Here is a 17,463-nt window from a genome sequence, read left to right on the forward strand (position 1 = left end):
CCACCCCTTAAGTATGCACTGTCCCTTCTGCAAAAAATGCAGTTAAATCACAGTGGGTAACCTAGCAACTAACAGAGCCAATCATCCCATAGAGACTGTAGCACAACTGTCATGCTGGCTAGCTACTGAACAGTGCTCCTTTTATTGAGCCATGCACCAACATTCCCAGAGAACCACAGCTTACCTTGGACCTTAGGGTTGTCTATATGGTACAGCAAAACACATTAGAGGGGTGTGATCTGTAAACTGCTCTAACTGCTCTGTGTAGACCTGCTGGCATGAACTAAAATGTGCCTAGTTTATGTTAAAGTGCACAGTGTGCTCGACAAATCATACCCCTTCAATGGGCTTTGCCAAGACCATGGAGATAGGCCCTTACTCTGTTATGATACATTATCACCATGCAAAATCACGCTTAGGAGGTAAAACTCAAGCCTAGCTATGCAGCCAAACTTACAGCACCATGAGAAAAGCCCAGATTTGGAAAAGAACTTTTGGACATGCACTTGATAGCTACTATAGTGGAAACTGGATCGGCTGAAGAGGTGCCACACCATCTCAGGACAGAAGGGGTATATAAATAGTACAAGCAGCCCTGTAGCTGTCTTTCTTCTTGCTAGTCAGTTTACCAAGTGATATTAATGAAAGCACTGGAGGAAGGTTCTTCCTTAGAGTGAAATGCAGCAAGTAAACATTGCTGAGTGGAGGCTGAGGAAGGGGGTTTGGGAGGGAGAGGAGAACGGCTGCTTTTGGAATGCGTAGGTTAAGTCCATCATCAAAACGTCTGACTGAAAAGGGCATGCACCGGCCTTTCTTTAGCTAGAGGATTAGAACGCTGTGTAGAGCACCAGCTAAATCACTCTCCAACTTCTACCATTTCAGTGCACTTTTATATACTGGAGAAGAATAATAGAAGATACTTAATTTAATAGTAAGCAATTAGGCATTGAAGTAACAGCAACAGGTTTTTAATACTAATTCCAAGAGGCGACCATGTCAGATTACTTTTCTAACTGAATAGTAATATAAACACATTTTCTCCATCTCTGTCCTCAGCAGTTTTGTGATTTCTTTGTTAGGCATGCACAGTATAGTGGTGCCCAGTAGAGCCAGTCTCTCTGCAACACACACACGTTATTGAATGACTTCAGTCTGGTTCTTCCTTGGAGAGCGTTTTTAAAAACAGCACCTTCTAAACAGCAGATGTGCTTGCTGTGTGTATTCAGAGCCCCAGCTGGTGACTTTAATGACACAGTTTTTATTTTCATTACTGTGCAGTGTTAATACAGTTGAGAGTGAAAGACCTGGATTTTACTCCTTCTTGTGCATGATCAATGATAGTTTCTAAAATTCAACAAGTTGTACCAGTGTGAACCCATTCAAGGTAATTGGGTTGCATTGGTGGCTGCAGGGTGCCTATGGTGGGCTGCAGGACCCTTGTTACTACTAATGATGAAACAGTAGGAAAAGATCGAACTTGACTGAGATTCCATGTTGAGTTTGCAGTATTAAGAGTTATGGGAGGGGTGAGGAGAGTCTCTTTTCACTTGTACATGAAGCTAATTTGATCTGAAAACCACTTAGACATGGAGCCTCTCAGTCACTGAGTCATTTTAAACAGAGTATTTATTTACTCATTCATTCTGCAATTAAAAAAAAAAGAAGCAGCAAATTTAGTGCTGGGTAAAAGGTGCCAGACTGACAACCCTACTTTATCAAGAGAGTTAACATTTCCCTTTATCCTTGGAACAGACAGCACAGACTGCAGCAGGGAAAGCTTTTCCCACATCTACAAACATGAACATAATTTAAAAGATGTAACAGATTGCTTTCCTAATCCAGCACTCAAACTGGTAATGGACTGTTCTTGCACAGGAACTTTAACAAGCACGGTTGTTAAATCCTCCCTTTGCCGCCACACACCCTACAATCTCCACCCACATGACATGACAACATGACAAAGCAAAGAAACATTTACTGAATTACTTCGTCATCAGTAAATATCACTGGCTCCAACGGAAGTCTCACTCCCTTTCTCTGCAAACAAAGTCAGCACAGCAACATCTTGAAGTCGTCTCTCACACCCAGAGGCGTGAAAGGGACAGGGAAAGATAGGTCTTAAAGTGTTAAACAATCCTCACTCTCTGACCAACTCGTTAAATATAAAGGTACTCAATTATTTCAATTCCAACACTTTTGAACTCTCCAGTAAAGAAACCTCTTCTTTGTACAACACAAGTGAATACGAAGTTATGATAGCATTTTAAATCTCAGATATATCTATCCCTTTTATCTTTTGTCCTTGTTATCAATTACTTCACGGCTCGGATCTAAAGGCAATGGATAGGTCTGAATCTGAGTGGCTTACTGCTCCTGTATTTAGTGACAGGTTTCAGAGGGGTAGCCATGTTAGTCTGTATCAGTAAAAACGACGAGGAGTCCTTGTGACACCTTAGAGACTAACACATTTATTTGGACATAAGCTTTCATGGGCTATAACCCACTTCATCAGATGCATGGAGTGGAAAATACAGTAAGCAGGTATAAATATACAGCACATGAAAAGATGGGTATATTTTACTGATACAGACTAACATGGCTACCCCTCTGAAACCTGTCACTAAATACAGGAGCAGTAAGCCACTTGTACAAAGAAGAGGTTTCTTTACTGGAGAGTTCAAAAGTGTTGGAATTGAAATAATTGAGTACCTTCTGAGCAAAGTCCATTCCTCCAAAGTCAGTTCCTTTCAAGGTGAAGTGTGAGGTTTAAAGACCATTATGCTATGGACTTTACATGGTATGGAAATTTTAAAGCAAGGGAGAATTTGGATAAAAACATTCATACAAAAGAGGGGGAAAAAGGCATTTTGCCAGTATTTTCCAGCCTTTTCTTTGTGATCATTGTAGATTTGTATTTGAATAAGCGCTTTCCTTTAATAACAACACTGCTTCCTTTTTTCTTTCTTTTGCACCAGATCCTGTAAGATTCTGGATTTATAACATCACAATTCTTTGGAATGGAAATGTTGATGCTGCACTGTTACAATGTGGTTTCCCCATAAGAGGAGAAGAAATGGCATGAGTTAACAAGTGCTCTCAGCCATGCAGAAGCAACATAGGGAAATTCCTCAAACTCCACTGCTTCTGTGTTGCCTATACAAAATTAAATGGTTTAAATATTATTATATACCAGGAATAATGTATAAAGATTTTTATCTGAGTGGGGACATTACTTTTGAGTGACATTAGTCTCATTCATATGGACTCATAGTAATATGCACGATATCTGATAAAAAGTGTTTGCAGGATCTTAATCCTGAGAACTGTTACATGGGGGGGGGGGGGTATTATGGCACCCACATGGAGCCCATTGTTTTCACTGGGGCTCTGCCAGCACATAGTAGCTTACAAGACTAGGACCATAGATTTAATTGTCATTTTTTGTGCCATTATAAATTGGAATAAATAAATGAATACATATAACTAAATGAAAAAGCAATTTATGGCAGGGATCATGACTTTGCATACTTTTTGTTGCCACAGAATACTTCTCTGGCTTTTCATTGTCAACCAAACTGAAGACTACAGAATCTATCAATCATTGATGCCGATGTATGAGCCAGAACACAGTTTTAGACTTCAGATCCCTGGTGAGGTTTGTAGAGATGACAGTAAGAAAAGCCACCTTTTTACCCATGAAGGGAGTAAGTTTGCTATCATATTACTGAGATATAACAAGGGACCCTCACAATGCCATTTTTAAGAGTTGCTTTTCAGAGCAGAATCAGATTTAAAGATATTTTCTATATAAAACTTTAAATATATAAAGTTTTAAAGATGCTCTCAACATTGACATTTAATTCATGCAGTTGTATTAACACTTTTGCCCTGTCAGATTTAATTACATGCTTTACCAAAACCAGTAAAACTTGAGAAGGTAACATTCTTTATTATGGGAATAAATCTCAATTTACTATAATTTCACACCCCGAGTCCCATAATTCATACTTACCCATGAGTTTACTGTCAATCTTGACCTTATCTGTTTTAATGAACAGATTAAGTGGTAGAGTTTCATTTGCGCCATAGGAAAACTGGAAAAGATGACACAGGAAGACATTTGCATCTGCTTATTTTAATTCTGGAAGGTTAATTTTTGTGCCCCATAATTCTTAATAACATGATCTATGAGGATTCAGAAAGCATCTAAAACATTTCAAATCTATGCTCTGTTTCTGTTCTTCACCAAATGTATTCAGGGAAACTTTTGGTAATGAATTTAATCCATAGCAATCAGAACCTAGAAGGGTCAATGGAGAACAGTACTGAATTGACATTGGATTATCAATTTTCATAATCTGATTTATATTTAGTGGTAAGTATCCAAGTAGCTAGCATATTGTATTTAGAGAGTTTCAGTAACTGCTTGAAATTGCCAGCTCTAGACTTACTAAACTCTTCCTTCCCAAACCAGCAGGATATATTATTCCTGACAATATAGCATAATCACTCAATTTTGCTAAGGAAAGGTCTGATGTTTCTTCAGCAGTGTAGCGCCCTCCCTCTCCCTAACTACACATACTCTGGCTAAACAAGGATTAGCATTCAGAGGCTCTGAAACACATATTTCTTGTATTTAAAAGAAGATGGCCATAATATGAGGCCTCAAAAAGTGGGGGAGACAAAGAAGAAAACACTTATATAAATCAATGCAACAGCTGCATAGACATTAATCAACTCTCAACAACAAAAATCTTGTGAGGTGAGATAGTAGGCCTTCAAGCTTATTTACTCAGGCTTTATCCTGAGCAGGATAAAATCTATAAACCTAATTTATAACTTGGTAAACAGAATAATAGATCTTTGTATAAATTTTCTCTTTTCTGAAAAGGCACCCAACAACTGATTCCAGTGAATGGTCAATGAGTCAGTGGCAGGGAAGAACTCAGGAGTCCTGTCTCTTAGTCCAATATTCAATCAGTCTGACCAGGCTGAATCAAAAAGATATGGCCCAGAGTTTCCACAGGCATAGTTTGATGAATGTATGAGCTGCATAACTGCTGAAATCAAGGCTATCAGGAAGAAAAAAAAAAGACTAGGGAATTAAGGAACTACGATTCCAAAAGCTGTAGGCTTTTGCCTTTGGGAGGAGAAGAATCTCCATTACAGCTCTGTAATTAGGGTTTATCTCCTTTGAGGGCCAGCCACACGCTCACATATCCTGTATTACAACAGGACAAAAAATGTTGTATATTTTTTAAAACAAACATTTTTTTTTAACATTTACCTCTTTGCTTTGGAATGAGAAAGTTCCATCTGATTTGTCAACAGGAGCCTCAAATTCAAACTGGTCATTTCCAATCTTAAAAGATCTACCCTATATAAGAGAAATGTTCAGCTTAGAATTTTTACAGTACCACTGAGTTTAATAAAAAGTAAATAAGCATTATACTGTTCAGTACTGATAGGGATAAGATCAGATGTCAAAAGCTAACCAATTAAATCATCAGCTGAAAACAAAAGCTAAAGACAATGTTAACATCATCTGTTACTTGCTCCAACATCCATTTAAGGCCAAGCTTCAGAGCAGCACAAATAAAGTAGGAGATTGTCTAGCACTCATTTTTAGCAGGTAAGAACAAAGTTAAAAGTTATCTAGCGTATGCCTTCCCACATTAGCTGTGTTGTGAACAAAGCTGTGTGAATCCCATTCTCTAGGCTCATGGGAGTTTTATGAACCAAAGCAGGCAGGTTCCGTCTGCACGGTGACCATGGGACTACATGAACCTGACCTGAGAGTTCCAAGTGAAGCTGGAGCCAACCTTTGTTAGCTTTGTGTGAAACCAGAAAGTTTCACTACCCCCTTTGCTTCAGCAGGGAGTGGCCCGCCCTCACTTTTGATGCCTTTGGAGAACTTTGAGACCTTATTCAATGGCCTGCTCCTCCTTTAACTCAGGATCTTCATGATGCACTGGGAGGAGGCTCTGCTCCCAGAGGTACATGGCAAGATGGATGCTTCCCAATGTTTTAGTAAGATTTTGTGTTACTCAACTCTCCAGTCCTGTTGCAAGGGTAGGTAAACCACCTTCTCTGGCTGCTGCCATCTATATAATTTGAGGCCTGAGAGATGCCCAAATTTGTTTTATATGTAGCTGTGGCTCAAAAACAGGAGTGATAGCTCACCCTGGGGGCCACAAGGCTTATGTAATTAATAGCAGTAGCAAGAGGCAGCAATGGTTTTCTCTTCCTGTTGTCCTTTATCCATGCAAAAATGGGGAGAGGATAGTCTTTCATCCACCAAAAGATTCATTGAAGAGCTGGGCATGAGGACAGACACAGGAGGCAAGGCCCTCCACTGCAAGTCCCAAGAGTATTATAATATTATTAAGGGAGAAGGACCTTTTCCTCCACATAAGATCTTACGGGATACCAAGGGAGGAAAATGGGCTACCAAGCTCCAAAAAGGCTTCTCCTGAAGCTTTAAATAAATAAATAAAGGCAGTGGGCAGGAGAATGTCCCAGGACTTCACTGCTGAATATGTCAAAATGTCTTCATTATAGCTAACTAGATTTATTTACAGAAACTAAAAACAAGGTGCCCTGACCAATGCATTTAAACACCAAAGCCATGAAGACAAGGCCTCTAGGGTGGTCTAAATTTTTCGGTTAAAATTGGGTTTTTTAATGGAAAATTGGATTTCTGACAAAATGAATTTTCATTAAAAGTGTCTGCTTTTCACTGACTGTATTTTTTTTTAAACAAAAAACAAAAACAAATTGCATCAGAATCTTCTGAAGAATATTCCAACTCAAAAATATTTCACTACAGGAAATTTTGAGGAAAGCAAAAATTTCCTGACTAGCTCTAAAAACCACCCTTTCATCTCAGACACCATTCAACACTCTCCCAGCCCCAACACATACAAAGGATTGCCTCACTCCAAGTTGTACGAGGTTTTTATAATCATCCAATTTCTAAATTTTGTCAGAGGTCTTCTTTCTGAAGGAATATTGCCTGACTTTTTCCTTACTCATCTCCACTTTATACTACAATAATTTTTTTCAATAATCTTCAAATAACGTTGCTGAAGCTGTATTTCAGCCTCTCACATTCCAGATAGAACAACCCAGGAAAGGGTGCGTGTTTACATATGTGCAAAGACTGCTATCTTGGTTGACACAAAGGACTTGAACTAGGCACCTCCAGAACTAAAATGCATCTCTCCAGTTTGAGGTAGTCCTCAGGCAGCTTGGTTGTTTATCAGAGACTCGAATCCTCTGTGAATTGGGCACATAGGACAACACACACTGACCAGTGCTTTACATATACATGTTTATAGCAGAGGATGGCACATAAAGATAGGAGAATTTTGTATCCAAGATTCCGATGTGGAAAAACAAATTGAACTGTATGTGAGGGCTATTTAGCACACCTTGAAGGCTGGGACTTCAGTTCTTCACATTGAGTCCTCAAAAGCCAGGCAGGTTTTCACAGATTAAATTTTCTCTTAGAATTTAAAAGTAAAACAACTGACCAGCATTCAACTCCCAATTCAGTGCCTCTGTCAGCTGCTTGTTCTGGTAGCAGTTTCCCCCTGAAGTACTGTAATAGCTTGGATTTACTTTAACATCCTACTGAATTTTTTCAAAGGGAGAGACAGAAAAACAGCAGTTTCCCCTATTTAAAGCAACCTAAAGATCCATTGTTTGCTCTTGAACAAACTCCTCCACCAGGAGCTCCATTTAGTGAGAAGCATTTGTCCCCAGGTCAAGAACTTTTCTGGTATAGATAAGAATCCAAACTAGAAATCTTATGGGGTGTGATTCATCCATTCCCAGCCTATTACAACAATCATGAACAGCATTTTCAAAACTATCCTCTCTCCTCACTCACTGGGAGATAAACAGGCATCAGCCATAAGAACTAAAGAGATCCCAAATCTTCATCTCTCTTCTGAATGCACCTCTCTTCCATTCTTGTTTTAATGGAGATATTAAAACTCACTATGATGAGTACCTCACTATGATGAATACCACAAAAAAGTGAAAACTTCCTTCACCCTTGGGGGACCTGTCATTTGTCACTGCAGAGAGACCTCAAATAGGCAAGCCAGGAGAAATATAATGGATATCCATTGGGGTACTAACCAACAAGAAAAAGGTTTAAAAAGTTCTGGTAGCTGCCAGATCCCCCACACTGAAATTTTCATCATTCCAGGCACCCCCTATGGCAGAGGTATCAAACTCATTCTGCACAAGTGGCCAAATTATCATCTGTGGGTCATGTCTACAAAACTAGGACCACACACTACCCATGATCCATCCTGACATCATTGGGAGGTTTACGCCAAGATCACAGTAGAATATGGTCCCTATTTAGTAACTGAACTTTTAGTGAATAAAGTTTCTCCTTCATCCAGCTTCATTCCTACTTCACTCGGTAGGAATAAATAATGCCAGCCACCTTTAGGATCACTGCTATTTTTGGCCCTTGCTTAACCTTTGGGCTTAACTTTTATAGTACTAGCACTTTGCAAATTACTAGCCAAATGGATGCTTGGGGCACATATTTATATTCCAAGACCATTTACATGTAGAGTTATAAATCAGTACACACAAATATAATCAGTGCACAATTTAAAAGTCTAGATTCTTCTGTTATATAAAGAGGTAAATAACATTTCCCTATTCACTTTCTCCACACTATTCATGTTTTTATAGACCTCAATTATGTCCCCCCATCCCTTAGTTGCCTCTTTTCTAAGAACAGTCCCAGTCTTGTTAATCTCTCCTCACGTGGAAGCTGTTCCATACCCCTCATCATTTTTGTTGCCCTTCTCTGTGTGTGTGGGGAGGGAAGTGGAAGAGAGTGTGTGTGTGTTGGGGGCACACTGTCTCTTTAAGTAGAGCACTTGGGAGCCTGAACGCTTTTTCAGCCAGCAGCAGCTGCTGTCAGCAGCACTCACGCCTGAGCCAGCAGCAGACAGGCTCCCCCTGTTCCCTGACCCCATCTCAGCAGTGACCTCTTACATGGGCAGGGGGACACCCTGACATCAACCCTCCCATCCGCATTCTGCGCAGGAGGCAGGCTCCCAGTCCGGAACAGCTTGGCCAGGAGTGGATCCATTTGGGGAGGAGGGGCAGGGGGAAGAGACAGGAGCTGCTGTGGAGCAGGGCAGCGGGAGGAGAGGCACCCCCCTTCCCCAGAGGCACACCGTGTAGCCTCCCTGAGCATAGCGCCCCGGTGCATGATTAACGCTCATTAAAAATATATGTTAATTTGTTTTGAGTTAATTGTATGCATTAATTGCAATTGACAGACCTAATTATTATTTTTTATTACAAATATTTGCACTGTAAAAAAGATTAAGAAAGAGCATAAAGGGGCGTACAAAAGTTTGGCATACCTGGCACATAGCCAGCGTTACAAGATATTTACAACAGTGCCATGCGAACGCCTGTTCTCACTTTCAGGTACTGTAAATAAGAAGCCGTCAGCATTCTCTCCCGTAAATGTAAACAAACTTTTTCTCTTAGCAATTGGCTGAACAAGAAGTAGGACTGAGTGGACTTGTAGGCTCTAAAGTTTTACATTGTTTTGTTTTAGGAGTGCAGTTATGTAAAAAAAATGCTACATTTGTAAATTGCACTTTCACAATAAAGAGGTTGCACTACAGTACTTATCTGAGGGGAATTAAAAATACTATTTCTTCTAACTTTTTTACACTGCAAATATTTGTAATAAAAATAATATAGTGAGCACTGTATACATTGTATTCTGTGTTGTAACTGATATCAATATATTTGAAAATGTAGAAAAACATCCAAAAATATTTATAATAAATTATAATTTAAATTTTAAAGTATTAAAACTGTGATTAATCGTGTCTAATGTTTTAATCTAGTTAATTTGTTTTGCATTAATTTCTTGAGTTAACTGCAAATAGCTGACAGCCTTACTTATTAATACAATTTAAATGCTCAAGATGAAATTCTAACTTCACTGAAGACAACATGAGCTTTGCTATTGACTTCAGTGAGGTCAGGAGTTGACCCTTGATTTCTGAAAGCAAGTACAGAGAAAAAAAAAAAGTATCCTGGCAGTGCAAGGGTTTCTCGTTTATGGGCAGCCTACAATAATTAATAGTTACACACACATTTTAAATGGGAGGGGTTTGAAAGCAGTAACATTACCTAAAGGAAACACATACTATTGTCTTAGGAATTTAGAATGAACTCTGAAATTAAACTGCAAGTCAAATGACTACTTGTAATTAATTCATTTACCTGATAATTGTTTAGATTCTTTCCTTCAAAATGAACTATTGTTGGGAACTCCATTGGTATTATTGGAGGGTTGGGATTTAGAAACTGTGGGCAATCTTCCTCCTAGGGCGATAAACATTTAAAATAAAAATCTTTCATCACAACAAATCTCAACAGCCTTTGGACAATGGCATTCTTGTTCTGAAGAACTCCATGCTTAAAATAAAGTGACAGATTTGATTATACCCTTTCAAATTAGACATACTAAAAATGACTACAGCATATGCCAAAGCTGTAGATGATTATCTTTCCCAGTCCTGAAATCTTATTCCTCCCATTAAAGCAAAACAGTAAAATGAACAAAAATATCCCCTAAGAAATTATTCTATCACACCTCTACATTCCCACCCCCACTTAAAGTCACAAAAAAAAAAAAATCTGAAGTTAACTTTAGAATCCTGATTTTTATTTAAAACTTGAGTCCAACCAACTGATCTGGAAGCAATGCTAAAGAAAATATGTAAGTGTTCAAATAAAACCAGTTTATTCTAATTTAAAATTTTTACCATATTTTGTTTAATCACATCCTCTTCCGAAGACGAGTCTTCACAGATATGTTTCTTCCAGTCCCACTGGCAATTCCATCTACTGCTTGCACAGGAATAGCATCTACAAATATAATGTGATGGGTCATGACAAAATTTTTTTTTTTTGTTTTGGTCCTAAACATTCCAATTTCATTGTCAAAAAATAAAAGTAAAACAAACTCCATTTTTAGTCATACAAAGTAGAACAATTTGCTACAAAATCCTTACTATGTTGAGTTCACAATTTCATAGTGAGAATAATTAAAGAACCTAGTCTGGTAACTTGCTTCTCCTGAACAGCAGCATGCATGAAAAAGCCATAATATGGATCATAGGAACTTTGGGCCTGAATCTGTGAGGTCTGAAAGCCCTAGACTCCCAGGTAGGTCAAGTTTGTGCTTGCAAATCAGATAATTTAGATGTCTGAGTCTATAGTTTGAGAGTTCGTTCTGCAAGTTGGATGCCAACAGACTTATCAGGGAATGCTGACTGTGCCAGATGGTTTACTATAGAAGGATTCAGCTGCCTTAAGTAAACAGTTCAGTTACCTGAACACATACAGCATGATGCAACAACTCACGTTAAGAAGATAAAATACTCACGGCAGATTTTCAGAAAGATTCATTGCTTCTTCACAGTCATAGAAAGGATATGTAGCCGATGCAAAAAAGATAGTCTTTTTCTCTCCAAAGGTTAATATTAGTGAAACTGAAACATGATCTACCAAAAAAAGGAAATAAGTTGTTGAATACTTTAGCTCTTGTGTAGAATGGTGCAATGATGTTTTTATTATTTGTTCAGGATGTAAAACAAACACCTAACTGGAATCACAAGGTTAAAACTATCACACTCATGATATAACTAATTTTATTTGTTCTTAACGTTTACTAAATTTTCATAACTGATGGTGCAAAGACAGAATGGGATACATAAAGAGAAATGGTAAATAAGCAACATTACAGAATAGTATTATAGTATGGAAATGCCTTAAGAAGGTACTAGAATGATGAAAACTGAGGTAATAAGGAAAATGAGAATTGAATACAGAAGAAAAATTGATAGACTTATTTTTAAGAAAATATTTTCATAAAGTATGGATATTTCTTCCTGTAAAATTGCTTGTACTACTTGTGCATCAAACTCTATAAACTCATATGAATTAGAACAAGTCAACCTTGTACAAGTTATTCAGTAACCATAGTAATGCCTGAAATATTAAACTAGAACTTTGGACTTTTGGCTTGTTGTAAATAACTTCCCCATGAATGTATTTCTAATCTGGATCATTACTGAACTAAGAATGGAAAAACCTATCTTTAGAAATTGGGGCTTTCTCCAATGAGGATATTTACAACTCCTCTTGCAGAAATCATTAAACTCCTGTGACAAGCTATTTCACAAGCTATTGAGCAATTGCAAACTGTGCTTTCCGCAAATAATTTCTTGAAAGGGTGATGGCAGCTTGGCTGTAAGATCACTTTGTCTACCACTGGTTTGGTGGAAAATTTCAGTTAGGTTTGTATCCAACTCGTACTGCAGGGACAACTTAAAATGAGATCTGCAAATAGGTGTCCTTCAATTTAGAATGTATCCTAGTCCCTTTGGAATTTTTCACAACTAAAGCAGTGTGGATGATTTCAACTTGGTTGAGCTTCTCAAGACTAAATGGTTGTGTCTGGATTTTTGTTACGTTCTACCAGCAATCATTCTGTTGCCATTGGTGGTTACAGTTTGCCTTCTGCTGCGGTGCCCGGGAAGGTTTTGAACATCTTCATAGTGGTTCTGAAGGCTCTCTCAGATGGATTTGTTTGTGAGAAATTCAGAGGCCTCTATTATTTCTAGATGGTTTGATTACTCGGATGCTCCTCCTGATAGGCTTCCCATATCACTTTATGTGCCAAATGAAGTCAAACTACATCAACTTTATCAACATGGACAAGGACTTAAGTCTCTTCACATATTCTGCACTACAGAAGATATAGAAAAAGTGGATTGGCTACTAAATAATGAAGTATTATGTTATTCTTTGTACTTAGATTATACCAAGTACCTGAACATATCTCTCAGCAGCTTGATACTTCTGTTCAGAGAAGGTAATTAATTTACATTGCTCTTCTCTCTGTAACTAAACCTAATTGTCATCAGCTGAGCACTAAGACTTCTAGTGTGCTTGCACACTGAAATTTTGTTGTGCCAGATATCAAGAAAGCCACGTTCATGGGTATCAGCATCTGAATACTTTAAATACTAGTATGTAATAATTAATGCAACGTTATGCATGTAGAATAGAAATCACACATAGAAAAATATATAAAACCGTTACTTACCTTTCATAACATTCTTTGAGATGTGTTGCTCATTTCCTTCCCATTCACGCGAGCCCACGTGAGCAGCCGTTGGGAGATTTTTGCCTTAGCGGTACCCATAGGATCAGTTGTGGAGCCCTTTGGAGTGCTGCACTTATGCCGCGGTATATCAGATGCTGCCGGCCCTACACCCTCTCAGTTCTTTCTTGCCGACAACTCCGACAGAGGGGCAGGAGGGTGGGTAATGGAATGAACATGAGCAACATCTCGAAGAACAACAGTTACAAAAGGTAGGTAACCGTTTTTCCTTCTTGGAGTGCTCGTTCATGTCGATTCCATTCTAGGTGACTCATAAGCAGAATCAATGGAGGTAGTCTCTGAGTTCACAGTCTTGCAGCACAGCTCTGCCAAAACAAGCATCGTCTCGAACCCGCTGGGTCAGCGCATAGTGTGATGCGAACGTGTGGATGGACGATCAGGTGGTGGCCCAACAGATGTCATGGACCAGCACCTGCGCTAGGAAGGCTGCTGTCGCCTGTGCCGTAGTTGAATAAGCCGTTATGATTGCCGGCAGGGGCACCTTTGCCACCTGATAGCAGTAGAGGATGCAGGCCGTGATCCAAGACAAGATTCTCTGGGCTGACACTGGGCAACCTTTCATTCTGTCAGCAAATCAGCAAGGAAAAACTGCATTGAGTTATGGAATGGCTTCGTTCTACCAATGTAAAAGGCCAGCACCTGTCTGATGTCTAGGGTATGCAGTCTGCATTCCTCATCCGTCGCATGAGGCTTTGGATGAAGGACTGGTAAGTAAATGTCTTGACCAGATGACCTCGGACAGAAAAGCCGGGTGCGGATGCAGTTGGACCTTGTCCTTATAGAAGGCCGTATAGGGCAGCTCCTATGGGCCGAAGTTACAGAGACCAAGAAGGAGACTCTCCAGGAGAGAAGCACGAGGGATCAGGAATCCAAGGGTTCGAAGGGGGGACCCATGAGCCTCGACTGCACAAGATTCAGGTCCCAAGGGGAGATCGGGTCCTAGACGTGTGGATAAAGGTGCTCCAGACCTTTCAGAAACCACGACGTCATGGGATGGGCAAAGATCGACCGGCCTTGAAATGGAGGGTGGAATGCTAAAACGGCTGCCAGGTATAGCTTGATCAAAGATAGTGACAGGCCCTGGAACTTAAGGTGCAGTAAATAGTCCAGGACATCTTGCAGCTCTTCCACGAATGTGTCGGTCCAAGGCCCAACATGTGAACCGCTTCCACTTTGCCACATAGATAGCCCTGGTGGAAGGTTTCCTGCTGCCCAGCAGGATCTGTTGTATGCCAGAGAAGCACTTCCGTTTGTCCATACTCAGCCATGCAACAGCCAGGCCGTTAAGTACAGCGACGCCAGGTTCAAGTGCAGCAGGTTGCCGTGGCTCTGGGACAGCAGATCCGGCCGAAGAGGTAGCTACAGTGGGGTGGCTGCATGCAGCATGCCGAACCAATGTTGACAAGGCCACGCTGAAGCTATGAGGATAACAGACGCTTTGTCTTGATTCACCTTAGCAATACCTTGTGGATCAACAGTACCGGCGGGAAGGCGTACATCAGCGCTCCTGACCACGGAATCAGGAAGGCGTCTGTCCCTACCCTGCAGAGAACAGAACACGAGGCATTTTCTGTTCTGCCTGGATGCAAACAGATCCAACTGGGGAGTCCCCCACCTGCGGAAGATGAGGCTGACCACCTCCGGATGAAGCGACCATTTGTGGCGAGACGAGAAGATCCTGCTGAGGTGATCCGCCAGGACATTCCTGGTTCCAGGCAGGTGGGTGGTTACCAGATGAATGGCATGCTGCACACAAAAGTCCCAGAGGCTGAGTGCCTCCTGATTAAGGGCCCAAGACCTGGTGCCACCCTGCCAGTTGATGTAACACATTGTGGCTGTATTGTCTATCAGGACCTGCACTACCTTACCTTCCAGGTGGGGCAAGAACACCTGGCAGGCCAGGCGAACTGTTCTGAACTCCCTGATGTTGGTATGAAGGACTAGATTGTTTTGTAGCCAGTGGCGCTGGGCGTTGAGCTCGCCCAGGTGGGCTCCTCAGCCCAGGTCTGACACGTCCAAGACCAGAGTGAGCGACAGAGACGGGGTCATGAAGGGAACCCCTGCAGCGACTAGGGATCCAGCCACCAGTCCAAGGATGAGAGAACATGGCTTGGTACCATGACCACCTCGGTCCAGGGCATGCCTGCTGGGGATATAGACTGAGGCCAACCATGCCTGCAGATGCCGCAGATGAAGTCGGGCATGGCTGACCAAGTACGTGCACATGGCCATGTAACTCAGTCTCAGGCAAGCATGGGCCGTGGTGAGCGGATGGCTCTAAGTGGGTGATGAAGTCCGACATGGCCTGAAAACGTGCTTCCGGAAGGAAGGTGCTGGTCCATGTGAAGTTGAGAACTGCTCCGATAAACTCTATGCGTTGAACTGGCGTTAACGTGGACTTCTCTGTGTGTGACAGACCCAGACCAGTGGGGTACAGGATTCTGGTAGAGGGCAAATATACTGGTCACTGGATGAGTAGTTTTCTCTTCCCTGAGTGACCAAAGCAGGGGCTGCACTAGAGTAATCAGAAACCTGCTAGAATCAGTTAAGGCAGGTAGGCTAATTAGGACACCTGGTGCCAATTAAGAAGCTGCTAGAATCAATTAAGGCAGGCTAATCAGGGCACCTGAGTTTTAAAAGGAGCTCACTTCAGTTTGTGGTGGGAGTGTGAGGAGCTGGGAGCAAGAGGCGCAAGGAGCTGAGAGTGAGAGGGTGTGCTGCTGGAGGACTGAGGAGCACAAGCGTTATCAGACACCAGGAGGAAGGTCCTGTGGTGAGACTAAGGAAGGTGTTTGGAGGAGGCCATGGGGAAGTAGCCTAGGGAGTTGTAGCTGTCATGCAGCTGTTACAGGAGGCACTATAGACAGCTGCAGTCCACAGGGCCCTGGGCTGGAACCCAGAGTAGAGGGCAGGCCCGGGTTCCCCCCAAACCTCCCAATTGACCTGGACTGTGGGTTCTTCCAGAGGGGAAGGTCTCTGGGCTGCTCCCCAACCCACATGGTGAATCTCTGAGGCAAGAAAATCTGCCAATAAGCGCAGGACCCACCAAGATAGAGGAGGAACTTTGTCACATGTGTTTATTAACAGGCCCACATCATTCCAGATGGACTGCAGAGCAGGTGTAACAGAGCCTCGATTTGGTGCAGACCTGCCCTTGATGAGTCAGTTGTCGAGATACGGGAAGATCTGGACCCCTCAACATCTCAGGTAAACCATTACTGGCGCCATGCATTTTGTGAACACCGTGGGGCCAAGGACAGGCCAAAGGATAGTGCCGTGAACTGGAAGTGGTGCCTGGCCACTATGAAACACAGGGAACGCCTGTGTCCCGAGAATATGGAGACATGAAAGTAAGTGTCCTTTAAATTGAGAGCGGTGTACCAGTCTCCCGGATCCAGGGAAAGAATGATGGAGGCCAGGGAGACCATATGGAACATCAACTTATTGAGAGACTTGTTGAGGCCACGCAGGATGGGTCTTCAGATTAGGTCTTCGGGATTAGAAAGTAACTGGAGTAGAATCCTCTTCCTTAAATGTCCTGAGGAACTACCTCCAAAGCCCCCAAGTCCAGGAGCTTCTCGACCTCCTGAATGAGGAGTTGCTCATGAGAAGAGTCCCTGAAGAGGGATGGGGAAAGTGGGTGGGTGGGTGGTAAAAAGGGGTGGGAATTGTGGGCATTGTAGGGTATAGCCCTGACCTATTATGTCCAGGACCCAGCAGTCCGACATAACTGGCGACCAGGACGAGTGGTAGGGAGAGAGGTGGTTGAGGAAAAGGTGGGTAGGATCCGGTTGAATGACTGGGGCGTCGCTTTCAGGCACACTCTCAAAAAGATTGTTTCTGGGGCCCTGGGTGTTTGGCGGGCCCAGGCTGGGCTGGCGAGCAGGAGGAAGAAGGGAGATGAAGACTAATACTAGCATCCCTTCTCCTTGTAGATCCCTGACAGGGTTGCCAGATTCTTGGCAGCAGTGATGGCCAGAAGGGCTTCCTGGCTGATTGCGGTGTATGCATGCCCAATGAACGAAGGGTAGCCCTGGTGTCCTTCAACCTGTGCAGCCTGGCGTCTGTTTGATCAGAGAACAGACCAAATCCATCAAAGGGGAGGTCCTGGATCGAGGCCTGCATCTCCAGGGAGAGGCCCGCTGTTTGAAGCCAGGAGCTGTGTTGCATGACCACCACTCATGCAACCACCCTTGCCACAGAGT

The 17,463-nt window shown here is 41.9% G+C and overlaps 1 protein-coding gene across 1 annotated transcript in view; it reads right to left on the reverse strand.

The window, feature by feature from the left end:
- PLXNB2 (plexin B2) overlaps window positions 1-17,463 on the reverse strand; it is a 346,449-nt gene that overhangs the window by 57,182 nt on the left and 271,804 nt on the right. Inside the window, exons 10-14 of the mRNA XM_034767793.1 lie at window positions 11,456-11,573; window positions 10,833-10,935; window positions 10,288-10,389; window positions 5,288-5,377; window positions 4,013-4,094 (exon numbers count right to left, since the gene is read on the reverse strand). Of these exons, the coding sequence (XP_034623684.1) occupies window positions 4,013-4,094; window positions 5,288-5,377; window positions 10,288-10,389; window positions 10,833-10,935; window positions 11,456-11,573 (495 nt within the window). The remainder of the gene's footprint in view (window positions 1-4,012; window positions 4,095-5,287; window positions 5,378-10,287; window positions 10,390-10,832; window positions 10,936-11,455; window positions 11,574-17,463) is intronic.

This window comes from Trachemys scripta, chromosome 1 (genome assembly GCF_013100865.1).
Source record: "Trachemys scripta elegans isolate TJP31775 chromosome 1, CAS_Tse_1.0, whole genome shotgun sequence".
In the NCBI taxonomy this organism is placed as follows: Eukaryota; Metazoa; Chordata; order Testudines; family Emydidae; genus Trachemys; species Trachemys scripta.